The sequence below is a fragment of the Mus caroli genome, chromosome 8, assembly GCF_900094665.2.
Source record: "Mus caroli chromosome 8, CAROLI_EIJ_v1.1, whole genome shotgun sequence".
NCBI classification, from domain to species: Eukaryota; Metazoa; Chordata; class Mammalia; order Rodentia; family Muridae; genus Mus; species Mus caroli.
In genome coordinates, this window is record NC_034577.1 from 82,623,348 (window position 1) to 82,641,547 (window position 18,200).

An 18,200-nucleotide genomic window follows, 5' to 3' on the forward strand; every position below is an offset into this window, starting at 1 on the left:
AAAAACAAAAAAAAAAAAAACCCAAAACCCAAACAACCAAGCAAAAGAACATGTGCTTACATGTAAGATAATTTAATATAAATAAATAAATAAAGTTAATGGATAGTACTTACTATATAACAAAAACACTATCTAGTTACTATCAGGAAATTTACATATTTAAAAAATCAAAATGCTGGCATTATCTAGAAAAAATATAACAATTATTCTAATTGTTATAAATCTGTTTTTAAAATTTTGTTTTATAAGCTTCGGGGAGATTGTTTCTTTGTCTTGTTTTTTGTTTTGTTTTGTTTTGTTTTGTTTTGTTTTTGAGACAGGTACTTGCTAGGTAGCCCTGGCTGGCCTGGAATTCACTATGTAGACCAAACAGGCTTTGAACTTATGATTCTCTTGCCTCTGTCTCTTGAGAACTCTGATTATGAACATATATGACACCAAGCCAGGCTAAATATTTTTCCTAGCAAGAAATCCTTTTTGTAATTGTTATGAGGTTGAGCTCCTGGAACCTGATCACAATAACACTTGACTTGTATGAATGCTTCACGTCTCCACAGTTATACTGCAAATCTACAAACTAGGCAGTGGTAGCGCACACCTTTAATTCCAACACTTGGGAGGCAGAGGCAGGTGGATTTCTGAGTTCGAGGCCAGCCTGGTCTACAGAGTGAGTTCCAGGACAGCCAGGGCTCCACAGAGAAACCCTGTCTCGGAAAAACAAAAACAAAACAAAAAGCAAAAAGAAAAAACAAACAAAAAATCTCACACATTCAGGAAAGTAAAAAAAAAAAACAAAAAAACAAAAAAAACAGCCAATACTTTGTTTCTTTCCTCTTTTCTTCTACTCCCGACCATATTCGTATATACTTTTGACTCCATTCAAGACTGCTGATAAAAGGAAGACTAGGAAAAACTGTTTGCATGTCAGGGTCTCATGTAGCCCAAACCAACCTCAACCTTCCATGTAGCCACAGATGACACTGAACTCCTGATATGTGTACTCTTTATTTCTGTCTCTGGTGGGGTCCAAAGCACATGGCCCACATGTGTCTGTGTTAGCTAGGTATTTTGGGGCAGCATTGTTGTATGTTAGACATGGATAGCACACATAGGGTTGTTAACTTCAAATAGACCAGCCAGATACGTTCATTGCCTCCTGCAAAACACTAATAGCTCTGCTCTGAAGGCTTGAGCAAATTCTCAGAGTCGGGAAGAGGGGTGTCAGGGGTTCAGTGATCTATTGATGGCTCACCAGTAGAGGCCACATGCTGTGAGTGGCCAGGTTTATAGCCAGTTGCTGCCCACAGTTTCCCACTGGTGGATCTGTGGACTGATTGTTTCTGTGAACTGTGACAGAGAGACATCTTATTTACTCTTGCTGGACAACTCGGCAAACTAGAGGTGGCATTGCTGTAAGAGAGTGTGGTGGTACAGCAGGGACTAAGGACAACCTTACACTGTCTAATATTAATAAATGTTTTAAAAGTTTAAGGAAGCGGAGGATCCATGGTGATGGGCAGATTGGTCTGGAACAGGATTCTGAAGTGTGGCTCGGTTTGAAAAGACTTAGGGTGTTCAGTGGGTCAGTCACCTAATTTCTGCAAGCCCTGTAAAGGTCCCTAACTTGGAAAGGGCTTTCGTTAGTTCCTTCGCTCTCCAGAGTCTGATAGGAATATCAGTGACTTTTCAAGAATGTAATTTTGTTCATTTTGAGACAAGGGCTTCTGTAACTCAGGCTAGCCTTTAACTACAGATGCAGTGGAGGATGGCCTGGAGACCTCCTGCTGTCACCTCCCACGTGCTGGGGTTACCTGCCTGTACCAGCAGTCTTATGCCATGTTGTGGGGACTCACAGCTTCATGCGTGTCCACAGCTGAGATACATTCCAGCTCAGGGTGTACTTTTGGGTGTGACTTTGGCAGGGAGATCTGAGAAAGCTGATTCTAAGGTTCCTAAGACTTTATGGTTTGATGGCATAGATCCCTACAATACCAGCTTTTTTTGGTGGTGTATAATAAAGAAGACATTATCTATTATAAACCTCTATAATTTCTACCCATCGCTCAAGAGGCTCTCTGGAGTTCAAGAGTGATCACCTTTTTGCAGTCTTCTTTAGTCTTCAACTTTATTGTGATTAACACAGAGTAGTCCATGCCTTGGTGGCTTCTTCCTAAGTCGTATTTTTTTCAGATGGCCTTTATTTGCCTTGAATTTCAAGGCATTTTATTTTTGTTTTTCCAGTTAACTTGATAGTGAGCCATGACAAGACATTCTGGGAGTGGGAGTGTGTGCACAGTCCTGAGAACCCGTGCACAATATAAGGGCATTCACTTTTTCATCTGCTTCCTCATGTGGAAAAAATAAGAAAGTTGGCCTCTGGAATCTAATACTTAGATATGACTGTGAATTACATATTATATAGTAGTTAATTTCCTGCATCAGTTTGGTTAGGGTACAGTACCCAGGTTTACCAAACACCAATCTGGATGTTGGTTTGAGGAATAACCATTTATTTACTTCTTTTGAAACAGGGTCTTGGCCAGGCACATGGCCTAAGAGCCGAGGCAGGAGGATCATAAGTTCAAGACTAGCCTGAGTTACGGAATGAGGCCATGTTATCAGCATATAAAAACAGAAATGGAGTCTGTGTTGCTGAGGCTGGACTTGAACTCACCATGTAGCCTGGGTCAGCCTTAAACTCATTATTCTCCTGCCTCAGCCTCTGCAGTACTGAGAGAAGCATTTTATGTATATGTTGTGAAAGACTATATTGTAGCTATATCTTTCAGATCTTTTTATAATCTCTAGTCATGACAGCTTTAGCTATAGATATTATTAGTGGAATTGCATATTACCAGTAGATGCTAGGTAAAACCCACCTTTTTTATTTGATAAACTTTAAGGTATATGTGTATGCTCATAAATACAACTCTGGTGCTATATTACATAATTACCTCTGGTTATGTCTCACAAGTATGAAACTTATTTTCTTTATAATTTTATAAACTGGCTAAGGTTTTGCAATGTATATATATTTGGTCATATATACTTAATTAAATACATGTATATGATCAAGTTAAGCCACAGTAGTTTTAAATATATAGTTATTATAATTTAGTCATATATATGTGTTGACTTTTAGCTGACCTGTGCAGATCTTGTCAGCCGACCTGGGATCTAAGGACCTGAAGGAGTAGGGCAGGCTACAGTCTGATGCTGCAGACAATCTCACTTCAGTGTCAGTCCACTTTTATACAGGAATGAAACAAAGAAAGCAGTGATCCAAGGAAAGTTGTTGCAGTTCAGAAAACCGTGTAAATAAACGTCAGCAACCACATATTAAATATTAACAGAGCAGCCCTTTCCCAGGACTTTCTCAAGACAGAGCAATTTAAACACAATTGCCTGCCACGGGCTATAGATTCTATCTGGGAAAGCATGAAAGCAAGGCAAAAGGCCATATCCAGATTCAGGGCACACTGACCAGACTGGGTTCTATAGCTATGTTCTGACATCCAGCAAGAATAAGTATGTCATGAGCTTAATGTAAATGTTTGCCACAGGAGGCATGAAGTCACATCCAAAAGCAATGCAGGGAACAGAGTAAGGTAAAAGACCCTCTGCCTTTTCCCCTGGTGCCTCTCTCACAGGTCCCCTAGGCGTTGCTCACCATGGGTCATTTTTTTGACCAAGTTCTGACATATATATGTATGGTCAAATTAAAACAGTTGTTATAAAAGCCTGCTAATAAGAAAAGTCAATGAGAAAGAGGGCGAGGGAGGTGGGTCAGCTGGTAAAGTGCTTGCTTTCTATAAGAACCTGATTCCCCTGCAGCTCCCATGTAAAAGGCAGAGTGCGCTAGAATAGGCTTGTACCCTCAGTGATCCTGTGGCCTGCTGGCCAGCCATCCTGGATGAATCAGCAGCAGTCACCAGGTTCCCAGTGAGAAACTCCATTTTAGCAACATGGACATCTGCTGAAGAATAACTGCGAGGTTGACCCCTGACGTCCACGCACACATTACCACACACTTCCACAGAATCCCTCACATGTGTACCCATGAATATTTGAACACATACCAGTACTCCACACACAAAAGATTTAAAGTCAGTGAAATAAACCTCATTTGGGAGAATAAAAAAAAAAAAGCCAGCATTAGCTTATATGTATATATGTTTCTAGTGTAGGTTCTGTACCCCTTCATTCCATTTTTTTTCCAGGAATTCTTCCTGGAGGTTTTGCTGCCCACTAGACAGTCCTGAGGGCAGTTTGGTTGGTGTTGCTGACAGGATATTTAAGGCTGTGGGGTTAGCCACAGCATCAAATGAGTCCCAGAGCAAGTCGGCTAAGCAGAGTGCAGTAAAGTGTCTCCACACAGGCAATACCGCTGCCACTCCAAATAGTAATATTGCCATCTTTGAAAAGGAAGTATGGGATTTCCTTTGTTTATTTGTAAAGTATATAGTATCTATTCGAAGTATTCTATGCCAATGAAATTGATAGTTTTAGACACCGTGTCTCTGGGTCCAGCTGAAACACTTATGTTGGATAATTCATACTACCTTGTAGGTCATGTTCCCGAGATCCAACTCAGGCTATCGCTGACAGATTGAAAGAAATGTATGAAATATATTCTCAGCATTTCCAGCCAGACGAGAATTTTAGTAATTGTGCTAAAGGTAAGATTTACTATTGTCCAGACTGCTCCTGACTTTGACATCTGACTAATGGAGTCAGAAAGACAAGGAAGGGTGTAGAACTGTAAGCTGAAGGCTACAGAGGACCTGTCCTTTATTTATTTATTTATTTATTTTTCTGTCACTGATTTCTGGGCCCTTTTTAGAAACAGAAAGTATAGTCTAACATCCTTATTATGTTAGACTTTTAGCACATTTTTGGTTTTCTGAGACAGGGTTTCTCTGTGTATCCCTGGCTGTATACTGGAACTCACTCTGTAGACAGAGAAAGAGAGAGAGAGAGAGAGAGAGAGAGAGAGAGAGAGAGAGAGAGAGAGAGAAAGAGAAATATGAATAACCTCTCTTGAGGCCTCGCCTCCTAAAGGCCACCCCCCAAACGGGACCACTGTTAAATACAGAGGTCCTTGAAGAACTTCCAACACCAAGCCATAGCAGCACAGAGCTGTAGTTTTCACAATGACAAAGTGTGTGCATTTAGTGTGACACTGGGTTCTTTGTATGCTGCTTTCACGTCAGTTTAACAAGTAAGAAGGATGTTAACATGAAAGACCTGGAGCTCACACTTAAAATCCCAGTACCTGGGATGCTGTGCTGGGACTAGTGATCAGCGTTCAAGTCCAGCCTGGGCCAGGGTGAGCCTCTGGCTCAAGGAAAAGGGGGAAAAGGGAATACTGAGAAATTGTAGGGATAATGAAACATCAACTATAGAAAGTATGGGTTTGGGCTGGAGAGATGGCTTAGCAGTTAAGAGAAATGGTTTTTCTTCCAGAAGACCCAGGCCTAATCCCTGGCACTCACATGCTCACCACCATCTGTAAGTCCACTCCCAGGGAACCTGATACCCTTTTCTGGTCTCCTGGGTACCCACATACACATAGTACATAGACATTCATACAAGCAAAACCCTATATGCATTTTAAAAATAAAATTAATTAGAAAAAGAAAATATAGATTTGGGTTTTAGACTTTATTTTGTGGGTAGAGAAGTGAGAAATGAGTCTATTTCATGATACTAACTTAATTTGTATTTAATTTTGTGCTTTGTTTTAATTTCAACAGAAATTGCCAACAAACATTTTCGTTTTGCAGAAATGCTTTACTATAAAGTATTAGAGTCTGTTATTGAGCAAGAACAAAAAAGATTGGGAGACATGGATTTATCTGTGAGTACAATAATTATGTATTGATGAACACAGTAAGACATAGCTCCACCCCTCCCCACCCACCAACAAAAGGCCATTACAAAGAAAAGGCGTGCACCTTTAGGAATGAGATTAGCACCTCAGGAACTGTGTATGTGGAGCCCTCCGACCTTACCCTACCATCATAAGGTGTATGGAATGGGACAGAGGCGTGAGTCTCCTTGTAGCAGCCATGCATTTTAACACGGATTTTAAAGAATAGGAGGATTCTGTAGATCTGTTAATTACTCCTTTACTGTTGTGATAAAATACAATGACCAAAGCAACTTCCAGCAGAGTCTACTTGGGCTTAAAGGTGCAAAGGACTAGAGTCCATGTTGGCAGGATGAAGGCACAGTGACAGGAGCGGGAAGCTGAAGGCTCACATCCGCAACAGCAAGCACAAGGCAGAGAGCAAACTGGAAACAGTGTGATGCTTTGAAACTGCAAGGCCCACCCCATGGACATGCATGGCTCAACAAAGCCACATGTCCTAAACCTTCCCCACACAGCACCTAAAACAGTACCACTAAGTAGGGACCATGTGTTCAAGCACCAGATCTTATTCACACATTCTTGTTCAAACGGCCCCAGTGGTCAAGCCCTAACATCCTCAGGTTTAACTTTAACGGAGTTGTTTAATCCCATGGAGATTTTATACAAACCCAGTGGAAGAAAACACTGGATGTTGACTTGATAGGGCTTCATGAGGACTCAGTCATTCTTCAGCTAAGAGGATGCTTTTTCTTAGTCTCTAAGCAAGAAATATAAACAGCGAGGCATCCTGGCCTACCCTTTCAATCCTACCTGCTTTGGAGGCTGAAGAAGGAGAATCACTATTTCAGGACCTGCCTGGGCTTTGTAACACGTTTGAGGCCATCTAGTGAAACTTTTTGAGACCCTCTCTAAAACTAAAATAAGACAACAAAATCCCTGAGAAGGGCCGGGGATGGATTGCATTTCATTTGACTACTTAGCAATTCATTTGACTACTTAGCAAGTTCTTGGGGAATATCATAAAAAAACAATTATTTTTCCAAAATGAAGGTTAATAAACCAATAAAATGTCTCATAAATTCTAATGTCTTCACAATTGTATATAAATTTATGTGGCAATTAAAATAGTCTTTTATAATGATGAGGCTAGAAAAGCTTGGAAATGTTCTATTTGTGAAGTTAGGCTTAGCGACCTGAACCGTGAGACTCCGTCACTCAGTCATGTGTGAAAGTACCAGAGTGTACCTCCTGGTCAGCCAGCCTGTTTCACATTTATCTAAGAGAGAGCTCTTTATGACTAAGAATGCAATTTTAGAGCTGAGGAAGTGACTCAGCAGTTAACAGCACTGGCTGCTTCTGCAGAGGCCCTGGGTTCAGTTCCCAGCCCCTGTACGGTAGACTGTAACTCTTCCAGCCCCAGGTCCAGGACACCTGGTGGCTTCCTTGGGCTCAACAGGTGCCGTGGTGGCAGAGAGTGCTGCACAGAAGCCAGATAGCTGGAACACTCATACATGCAGAAGAAATAATTTTAAAAAGATAGTGCTGATTTTTAAAATTGACATTTTAAAAGTTATACAATTGGCCAGTAATTAACTTGAATTTCTTGTAACTGTTTATATTCAACTCCTTTTTTTTTTCTTTTAGTAAAATTTGAGGCAAGGTCTTACAATGTAGTGCACATACGACTTCTACTTAGTATAACCCACACTGGCCCTGAATGTGTAATCCTCCTGCCTCAGCCTCCCAAATGCAGTGATTACGAGGACAGACTACCATGCCTGACTTACATTTCCCTTTTGGTTTGGTTTTATTTGTTTTACTTTTAGATTTTATTTTATCTGTGGTTTTCCTGTATGTTCATATATATGCACCATGAGTGTGCCTTTCTGTACGAGCACCGTGAATGTGTCTGGACCTTCAAAGGTCAGAAAAGGGGGTTAGATCCTCTGAGAGCAGAGTTCTAGATGGCTGTGGCCCATCATGGGAGTGCTGGTAACTGAACCCAGGTCCTCTGCAGCAGTACCGAGTGCTCTTAACCACTCAGCCATCTCTGCACCCACATACATATGTATACATTATACACACACACATATGTACATATACACATATATACATATATGGTTGCATTGGGCTGTATGCACTAATGGGCTGCTTTATGACTTGACTTTGTGTGTGTGAAACACATACTGAATAGCAATGTAAACCTCAGCTACAGTTTAGGGACTAATATTAAATAGGTACCTGTCTACTCATCTAAATAATTTATTTTAATTTTTTTCTTATGGTAAAATGTGCTTAAAACATTTTAATCATCTGGAAAGTTACATTTCAAGGTCCATTAGCATGGTTGTATCCATTATCCCCCACCTTACACCCATTGAAGACTGATTTCCCACTCGCCTTCTCTCCGTCCCTCTGTGTACTGCCTTCCAGCCTTTTGACTCTACCAGTTCCTTAGGTAGATAGAATCGTATCATATTTGTCCTTTTATGGTTGAGTTGGTTTTCTTTTCACTGTTTATCCATGTTCTAGAAAGTTTTACAGCTTCTTTCCTGGTGTTTAAACCTTTTATTTGTGACTCGTTGGTTGATAGACGTCTGGATCATTCTGCCTTTGGCTGTTGTGAACAGTGCTGCTGTGAACACAGTGCTGCTGCTGTGTGCCAGACTCGGGCTTCTTCCTAGAAGTAGCATTGGTGTGTCACACAGTGTTCTGGATATTGGCCCCAGATCCTCACGTAGGTGAAGCAAGCGTTCTACCACAGAGCTCCATCCCCAGCCCCGCACAGTAGTAGTCCTAGAGTTAATTTCCTGAGCAGCAGCAACACATGGGTTTACAGTTCTCTCACGTCCTCAAAACACTTGTTGCTTGCTATTTTAAAACACCTTTAAAAAAGTATTTCATAACATATGTTTTTATTTAATCTTTAATAAAAAGATGAGTGCAGTTAAACCGACTGGATATGAAGTGTGTTTTCAGATGGATATGAAGTGTGTTTTCAGAGTGGGCTTCAGTTCTAAATGTGACTCTGTCTTCTAGGGTGTTCTGGAGCATGACGCATTCCACAGGTCACTCTTGGCCTGCTGCCTTGAGGTGGTCGCTTTTTCCCATAAGCCTCCTGGGAATTTTCCATTTATTGCTGAAATATTTGATGTACCACATTATCATTTTTACAAGGTATTTAAAAATTATACTGGTGATTATGAAACTAACCTCTTGTTATCTACCTTGCTCACATTAAACATATAAATCTATTAAAAATTTAATAATCTCTGCATAGAGAACAAGGGAGAGTCTTTGACCTGTGTAGATTCTGTACTATATAGTAGTATGGCACATCTCTTTGGCCTGAGTTTTTCCATCATCTGCCAAAGGACTCCAGAACACTGTGATTGAAGAGCTAAGCCGGGGGTGGGGGGGAGACACATGCAGTGGATTACACCTAGAACCCAGCACTTGGAAAGCTTAGGCAGTAGGATTGCAGACTTGAAGTGGGCTACATAGCACAGGCTCTCGGAAAGGAAAGAAAGAAGAGACACATGTAGAGAGGGGTAGGAAGAGGGGATGCTGGGACTGGAGGGATGGCTCAGCAGTTAAGAGCACTTCCTGCTCTTGCAAAGGACCTGAGTTCATTTTCCAGCCCCCATGTCAACTCCAGGTCCAGAAGATCTGAAACCCACTTCTGACCTCCTTCCCATCCATACACAGGACACACACACACACACACACACACACACACACACATGGATAAAAATAAATTTTCATTAAAAAGCAGCAATCATGTCACTAATGTATAGCTTATATATGTCTTTCTCATTTATGAAAGTTGAATATTGGAGATATCTTTCAGGAAAAAAATCCATTTTCTATCATCCTACTTATTTATTTTTGATAGATCTAGACCAGGATGACATCAAACTCAAGGATAACTTGAAACTTTTGATTCTCCTGCCTCTACCTCCTAAGAGCTAGGATTACAGGCATGAGCCCCCATACTCTGCTTATGGTCAGAGGCTATTAATATTATTTTTGTGATATTGATACTAGAAAGTGAGCCCATAGCCTTAAGCATTTAATCACATACTGTATTTCTGAACTATACATCCACCTCTTATATAAAAACTTAAGAGTACTGTTTTCAGGCTCAATGTATAAGGAATATTTTGTACAAAATATTTTATATTATTCATATGTGTAGATTATTTACAAAACTATAAAAGGATAAGCAGCATGCTACGTATGGCTTTATTAAACTTATAACTCCTGATAAATTATGTCAATATTTAAAAAATATTTAGGTGTTTCATTTTGCTTTTATACTTTTGCATGCACAAGCATAGTTATCGCGACTCAATAAATGGCGTTTTCTTTATTGCAGGTAATTGAAGTATTTATTAGAGCAGAAGATGGTCTTTGCAGAGAAGTGGTCAAACACCTCAATCAGATTGAAGAACAAATTTTAGACCATTTGGCATGGAGAACCAAGTCCCCACTGTGGGACAGAATTAGAGATAATGAAAACAGAGTCCCTACTTGTGAAGAGGTTTGTGACAATATTTTAGCATCTTTCTGTAAGGGAAGCGCATCAGTATTGTTCATAGCCCTCTTCTACAGAGAGTAGTTGGAGCTGGGGTCTGCCCTTTGGGGTGTAGGGCTTTGCAGCATGGTAAATGGTTTATTCCTGTATCAAAGAGAAGCCTGCAGCTACCTCAAGGTTTCCATGACGGTAAAGATGGAGGCTGCTGTTCTGACCATCTAAATCATAAGGTACACTGGCTCGGACATAGTCTCCATATTGGTTTTGAATCTTTTAAGACTGAGAATTTTTGCTTTAGTAATTTTATTAAGAAATAACTAATTGGACAAAAATTGTTGCCTTTTGCTTTAAGATTATTACTGTCTCTTTTTCTTTTTATTCTTTTCCCTCCCCTCCCCTTTTTCTCCCCTCCCCTTTTCCCTCCTCTCCCCTCCCCTTTTCCCTCCTCTCCCCTTCCCTTCCCTCCCCCTTCCTCTCCTCTCCTCTCCTTTCCTCTCCTCTCCTTTCCTTTTTCCTTTTCTTTCCTTTCCTTTTTCCTTTCCTTTCCCCTTTCCTTTCCCTTTCCCTTTCCTTTCCTTTTTCCTTTCCTTTCCTTTTTCCTTTCCTTTCCTTTCCTTTCCTTTCCTTTCCTTTTTCCTTTCCTTTCCTTTCCTTTCCTTTCCTTTCCTTTCCTTTCCTTTCCTTTCCTTTCCTTTCCTTTCCTTGACAGGGTTTCTCTGGGTAGCTCTGACTATCCTAAAACTCACTCTGTAGACCAGGCTTGCCTCTGAACTCATAGAGATCCGCTTGCCTCTGCCTTCCAAGTGCTGGGATTAAAGGTGTGCACTGCCTTACTGTCTTTCTAGTGTAATCCTTTTTGATTGTTAAGATTTTGTGCAAACGATTCTTTATAGGTCATGCCACCTCAAAACCTAGAGAGAACAGATGAAATTTATATTGCTGGCTCTCCCTTAACCCCGAGAAGGGTGGGTGAAGTTCGTGCTGATGCTGGAGGACTTGGAAGAAGTAAGTTTAAAACACAAAGATGAATATTTTGGAGTCTTGAATCTATATACTTAAATTCCATCTAAACCTGTAAGTAAAATTAATAGGCTATGCAGAGCAAAGAGTATTCTGTGTCCTTTTGTGACATAGTGATCACTTAAATTTTGTTTTGTTTTTTTTGCTTTGTATGCAGGAGGGTTGGGACAGGATCTTGGGTAGCCCAGGCTGTGGCCTTGAATTTGCTATGTTACCAGTTGATAACCCTGGACTTCTGACTTCCATTTCCCAAATGCTGGATTCGAGGTGTATACCACCACACCTGATTTAAAAATGCTTTTAAGGAATAGTAAAAACATTAAAAATTATTATGAGAGGTTTGGCTATATGGCCCAGGCTCCTCTTGAATTCTACCTTGTCTTGCTCCCCACCCCCAACAAGGATTCCGGGAGAGCCAAGCTTATCTTTTTAGAAGACTTTATATTTAACTTGACCTTTATTTGTAAATGATATCCATCTATAAACATACAAAAGGGCAGAAATGGGAAAAGCAAACTGCTAACAATACTTCCATTGCTGGCCATAGAATTCTCAGTGAGTTCTCTCATTCTTTGAAGTGTGTGTCTTCCTTTTTATGGTTTTACGTTGTTATGTTTATTGGAGACAGGAGTCTCACTGTGTTGCCCAGGCTAATTCATCCTTGGTCCTCCCGACTAATCTCTTGCATAGCTGGGAATCAGGTGTGGAGCCACAGCTGGGTGTTGTTAAGGGCAGAGCTATGAGACCCAGGTAGGTACAAATAAGCCAGTGAGGCTGGATGGCTCCAAGAGTGGAACATGTTCAGCTTCATCACTGAAGCTGTGCTGTGCTACTTAGTAATGTGACATCGCTGCTGGCCCGAGAAACGCAGAAAATCCGGCTTATGTTTTACCTAGCTCCTTAGATGACTGCCTAGGTGCAAAGCTCATATTCATGAATGGGGTCTGTCTTCCTTGAGGTTCTTTTCGTTTTCCCCCGTTGTTGGAGATTGACACCAGGGCCTCCCAAATGTGAAGTACACATCTTACTCTTGAGTATATACCAGCTCCACAACTATTTTCAAAGAACAGTTTATATATACATACATACATACATACACACACATATACACACACATACAATATATACATAAAATACATATAAACACATATACACACATACATACATACAATATATACATAAAATACATATAAACACAATACACACACATATATATACACACACATACATACAATATATACATAAAATACATATAAACACACACACACACAGACACATATCTCCAAATCTATTAGAACATTGCTAATACTAGGTCCGTTTCATAATGTACTTGAAAGGCCTTCGCTATAAATGGATCAGTTTTAAAATCAGTTTTCTCTAAGTCAGCGCCTACTCAGTAAATATGGCTACAGGCCGTGGTGGCAGACTTCTGTAATCCCAACACTTGAAGGCTCAGGTCGGAGGATCTTAACTTTAAGGCCAGTCTGATTTCGCTTCATGAGACCCTATCTCAAAACATTAACAGAAAACCAAACTAACTCACCAAGTAAATGCCTTTTGAAATCTTCCTCATTTAAAAATTGATTTTAGATTTATATGTATGACTGTCTCACCTGCATGTATATGTGTGTGCCCTGTGTGTGCCTGGTGCCTGCAGAGGTCAGAAGGTGCTGGACTCTCTGTAAGGCGTTGGACCCTCTGTAAGGTGTTAGACCCCCTGTAAGGTGCTGGACTCTCTGTAAGGCGTTGGACCCTCTGTAAGGCGTTGGACCCTCTGTAAGGCATTGGACCCTCTGTAAGGCGCTGGACCCTCTGTAAGGTGTTGGACCCCCTGTAAGGTGTTGGACCCCCTGTAAGGTGTTGGACCCCCTGTAAGGTGCTGGACCCCCTGTAAGGTGCTGGACCCTCTGTAAGGTGTTGGACCCCCTGTAAGGTGTTGGACCCCCTGTAAGGTGTTGGACCCCCTGTAAGGCGTTGGACCCCCTGTAAGGTGTNCTGTAAGGTGTTGGACCCCCTGTAAGGTGTTGGACCCCCTGTAAGGCGTTGGACCCCCTGTAAGGTGTTGGATCCCCTGTAAGGCGTTGGACCCCCCTGTAAGGTGTTGGACCCCCTGTAAGGTGTTGGAGCCCCTGTAAGGTGTTGGACCCCCTGTAAGGTGTTGGACCCCCTGTAAGGTACTGAACCCTCTGTAAGGTGTTGGACCCCCTGTAAGGCGTTGGACCCTCTGTAAGGTGCTGGACCCTCTGTAAGGTGCTGGACCCCCTGTAAGGTGCTGGACCCCCTGTAAGGTATTAGACCCCCTGTAAGGTGTTGGACCCCCTGTAAGGTGTTGGACCCCCTGTAAGGTGCTGGACCCTCTGTAAGGTGCTGGACTCCCTGTAAGGTGCTGGACCCTCTGTAAGGTGCTGGACCCTCTGTAAGGTGCTGGACCCTCTGTAAGGTGCTGGACCCCCTGTAAGGTATTGGACCCCCTGTAAGGTGTTGGACCCCCTGTAAGGTGCTGGACCCTCTGTAAGGTGCTGGACCCCCTGTAGGGTACTGGACCCCCTGTAAGGTGCTGGACCCTCTGTAAGGCATTGGACCCTCTGTAAGGTGCTGGACCCCCTGTAAGGTGTTGGACCCCCTGTAAGGTGCTGGACCCTCTGTAAGGTGCTGGACCCCCTGTAGGGTACTGGACCCTCTGTAAGGTGCTGGACCCCCTGTAAGGCGTTGGACCCCCTGTAAGGTGCTGGACCCTCTGTAAGGTGCTGGACCCCCTGTAAGGTGCTGGACCCTCTGTAAGGTGCTGGACCCTCTGTAAGGTTCTGGACCCTCTGTAAGTGGAGTTGTGGATAGTTGTGAGCCACCGCGTGGGTGCTGAGACCCAAACCTGAGTCTTCTGCAAGAGCAGTGCTCTGAGCTGCTCAGCCATCTCCAGCCTTTCTTTCCTCCGTTCTGAAAGAACAACAGTAATGATTTAACTACTTTCCAAGCAGACCTGTCTCAGCTCTGACAAGCTGGCCTTTTTCAGTCTGGCTTTTGTAGTTTTCCTTCCTGAGTCTGTGAATTAAAGTTTGACATTCAACTTCCTTTACTTTGTCCTTGCTACATCTCCCTTTAGTTAGGAAAATCTGCCTGACGCTGGCTCCACAACCCTGTCCCAGGCTTTCTGTCTTCTTGTAACACAGGGAACACTTAAGCACAGCTTTCAGGGTTCACTCTTGTTAAAGTCTTGCTCACCTCCCTACTTTTATTTTTAAGTTTTAAAGCTACACAGGTCTTACAGGTGAACATGGGAAAAGGAATAGTTACAATTCAAACGTGCACACATTAGTAAGACTACTTTTTTTTTTTTTTTTTTGGCTTTTCTTTTTTGGTTTTTTCGAGACAGGGTTTCTCTGTGTAGCCCTGGCTGTCCTGGCACTCACTTTGTAGACCACGCTGGCCTCGAACTCAGAAATCCTCCTGCCTCTGCCTCCCGAGTGCTGGGATTAAAGGCGTGCGCCACCACGCCCGGCTTTAGTAAGACTACTTAAACTAAGCCGTAACATTTAGTTTTTATTTAGAGTGACTAAGAAAAAAGTGATTGTTTTGGGCATGGTGGTGCATGCCCTTAATGCCTGCACTTGGGAGGCAGGGCAAGTGTATCTTTGTGAGTCTGAGGCCAGCTTTTGCTAAATAGTGAGTTCTGGGATACCCAGACCTACATAGAGAAACCTTGCCTCAAACAAACAAACAGACAGACATTCAAGAAAGAATGTTCATAGTTAGACAAAGCTATATATATGTATTTAAAAGTGGATAATGCTGATAATGTTTTTATATTTTGCAACAATTAAAAAACTATTTTATAAAGCCATTGAAGTATATAACTGAAGTGAATGAAATGTATGGCACATGAGTCATATCTCAATCAAACTGCTCAAAACTAAGTTTATTAAATCTATACCATACATGTCTACCTACTGAAGGATATGGGATGTTAGTAACCTTCCCTTTGTGGAAAAAAGACTGATGAATATTCATAGAAAGCTGAAGGAGAAAACCAGAGGAAGGCAGGCACATCACCCTGTCTCCTGGCCAGGTAATGTCTTTGTTCAAATTTGAATATGGGGAAAAAGTAAATGATTCCTGAAATGGCCTCTTTATCAGAGTCGGAACAGAGGACACGGTGGCCGAGGACAAAGCCTTGCTTCATTTACAGGGGAAGGAAAACCAGAAAGAGCGCGCTGTGAGACAGAGTATTTCCTCTGTGAAATGCTTCCAGTTGAATTTCCACTAGAATAAATATGGGTGGACCATGACTTCTGTACATTTTATTTGCTTTTGAAATTATGAAGTATTTGAAACACACTGACTTTCCTTTTGAACAAGAGCTTAGATAGAGGTCAGAGCTGTCTCTTTGTTAAATAGTCTGATTTCTTTTGATCGTAGGTATAACATCTCCAACCACATTGTATGACAGGTACAGTTCCCCAACAGTCAGTACTACTAGAAGGCGGCTATTTGACAATGATAGTCCCTCTGAAGGAAGCACATCTGGGCGCATCCCCCCACAACCCCTAGTCAACGCTGTCCCCGTGCAGAATGTACCTGGGGAGACTGTTTCTGTCACACCAGTTCCTGGACAGACCTTGGTCACCATGGCAACAGCCACTGTCACGGCCAACAATGGACAAACAGTGACCATTCCAGTCCAAGGTAAGGAAGGCAGAGTTAGGGATTGCGTTCTCTGGCACTTGTCAGAAAGTCACCTAAGATTTGGAAAGTGCCAGTCTAAGATAACGATGGAAGATGAGGAGGAAAGAAATGAAAACTTCGCGTCAACACTCTATTCCTCTTTGTAACAAACTGCAGGTATTGCCAACGAAAATGGAGGGATAACATTCTTCCCAGTCCAAGTCAACGTTGGGGGCCAGGCCCAGGCTGTCACTGGCTCTATCCAGCCCCTCAGTGCTCAAGCACTGGCTGGAAGTCTGAGTTCCCAACAGGTGACAGGAACCACTTTGCAAGTCCCTGGTCCGGTGGCCATTCAACAGATTTCCCCTGGTGGACAACAGCAGAACCCAGGCCAGCCACTAACCAGCAGCAGTATCAGGCCACGGAAGACTAGCTCCTTATCGCTCTTCTTTAGAAAGGTAACTTTTCATGCACCCTACTGCAGCACAGGCTCGGGAGGTGTAAGCATTGAACAGGGTTTGAAATATTCTTATCTCTGTTAGGTTTACTACTTAGCCGGTGTCCGCCTTCGAGATCTTTGTATAAAACTAGATATTTCAGATGAACTGAGGAAAAAAATTTGGACCTGCTTTGAATTCTCTATAATCCAGTGCACCGAACTTATGATGGACAGACATCTGGACCAGCTGTTGATGTGTGCCATTTATGTGATGGCAAAGGTAAGGACTGTTTTCAGTACTGGAACGGCAACCATGCGCCTTCCTTACCTGAATGCTTTTAAATAGCTACTCACTGAGTCTTACATCCCAAATATGTGCTCTCGGCAGAGCTTTAGAATTCTATAGACATTTTATAGGCATTGGGCAGTATTTTTTATCCATCTGTTTATAGATATGTGGATTATTTCTGGCAATTGTGAACAACACTGTTGTATGCATTGTGGGTGATATTTTGTGTAGACACAGGCTTCCATTTCTCTCAGAGTAATTGTCTAGAAATGGATCTGTGGATCACACGGGAACTGTATGTTTAAACACTAAGGAACTGCCAGGCTACTTTTCAAAGTGTGGTTCCATACTTCTATATTCCTACATGCAGTATATAACGTTCTTAATTCCTCTAGTCTCTCATCAATACTTAACAAAGACTTATTATATGTTTGGAGGGGGAGGGAGTTTCTGCCCTGAGAATTCCTTGCCCAGTTTGAGATCCAGTATCATGAACTGTTTCCATGTCTTCTGCATTTCATAGCTGCAGACTTACTGTGAGTCCTCTTTACATGTGGTATGAGATTCAAGTCCAGCTTCACGCTTTCTATTGTTTTCTGGCTGCCACGCCGTTACTTAAGCCACGTCTCCCCACTGAATAAACGTTGCATGTTTGTGGAGTCAGTTCTTGTGGACCCGTGGGTTCTATCGAGACCATCTCTTTGATTATGTTCATCTGTGTCTCTCATAGGGAGTGCTTTATACTCTCAATGACTCTTGCTTTTTTTGTAAACTTTGAAATTGGGAAATATGAGTCCTAATTTTATTTTACTTTAGATTATTTTAGCTATTCTGAGTCCCTTGGAAGTCCATAAAAATTTTAGAATCAAGTTGTCACTGTCATTAAAGAGTCGCATGAAAATCTATAGATAGTCATCTTCAGTTCCATCTTCATTCCGCATGGCATGTTTTCACATTTGGTTAGGTTCAGTTTTAACAATGATTCATGCTTTCTGAATGTAGCTCTCACCCTTGTTATTTTCCTGTAGGTTTTGATGGTATTGTAAATGCAGCTGTTTTGGTTTTGATGGACTCATTGCAAGAGTACAGAAAACAGTTGGGTTCTGTGTCTTGTTAGTATCCAGCAACTTGCTAAGTTGGTTGGGTTTTTGTGGTGTAGGGATTGGACCTAAAGCCATTAAAATGCTAGACAGCAAGCACTCTACACTCAGCTCCATCTCCTGTCCTGAACCTCTTACTGAGTTTTAAGCATATTTTGTGTCAACTATTTTTATGTGCAGATTATGCAGTCTTAATAACTGTACTATTACTTGTCCAAATTCCATTTCTCACTTAGCATGGTTAGAACATCCAGTGCAATGTTTTTTGTTTTTTTTTTTTT

At 41.8% G+C, this 18,200-nt stretch overlaps 1 protein-coding gene across 1 annotated transcript in view; it reads left to right on the plus strand.

Annotated features, from left to right (window-relative positions):
• Positions 1 to 18,200, plus strand: part of Rbl2 (RB transcriptional corepressor like 2) — a 54,687-nt gene that overhangs the window by 20,930 nt on the left and 15,557 nt on the right. The window contains exons 10-17 of the mRNA XM_021170274.2: positions 4,570 to 4,679; positions 5,757 to 5,860; positions 8,915 to 9,052; positions 10,254 to 10,418; positions 11,306 to 11,417; positions 15,846 to 16,112; positions 16,269 to 16,549; positions 16,634 to 16,810. Of these exons, the coding sequence (XP_021025933.1) occupies positions 4,570 to 4,679; positions 5,757 to 5,860; positions 8,915 to 9,052; positions 10,254 to 10,418; positions 11,306 to 11,417; positions 15,846 to 16,112; positions 16,269 to 16,549; positions 16,634 to 16,810 (1,354 nt within the window). The remainder of the gene's footprint in view (positions 1 to 4,569; positions 4,680 to 5,756; positions 5,861 to 8,914; positions 9,053 to 10,253; positions 10,419 to 11,305; positions 11,418 to 15,845; positions 16,113 to 16,268; positions 16,550 to 16,633; positions 16,811 to 18,200) is intronic.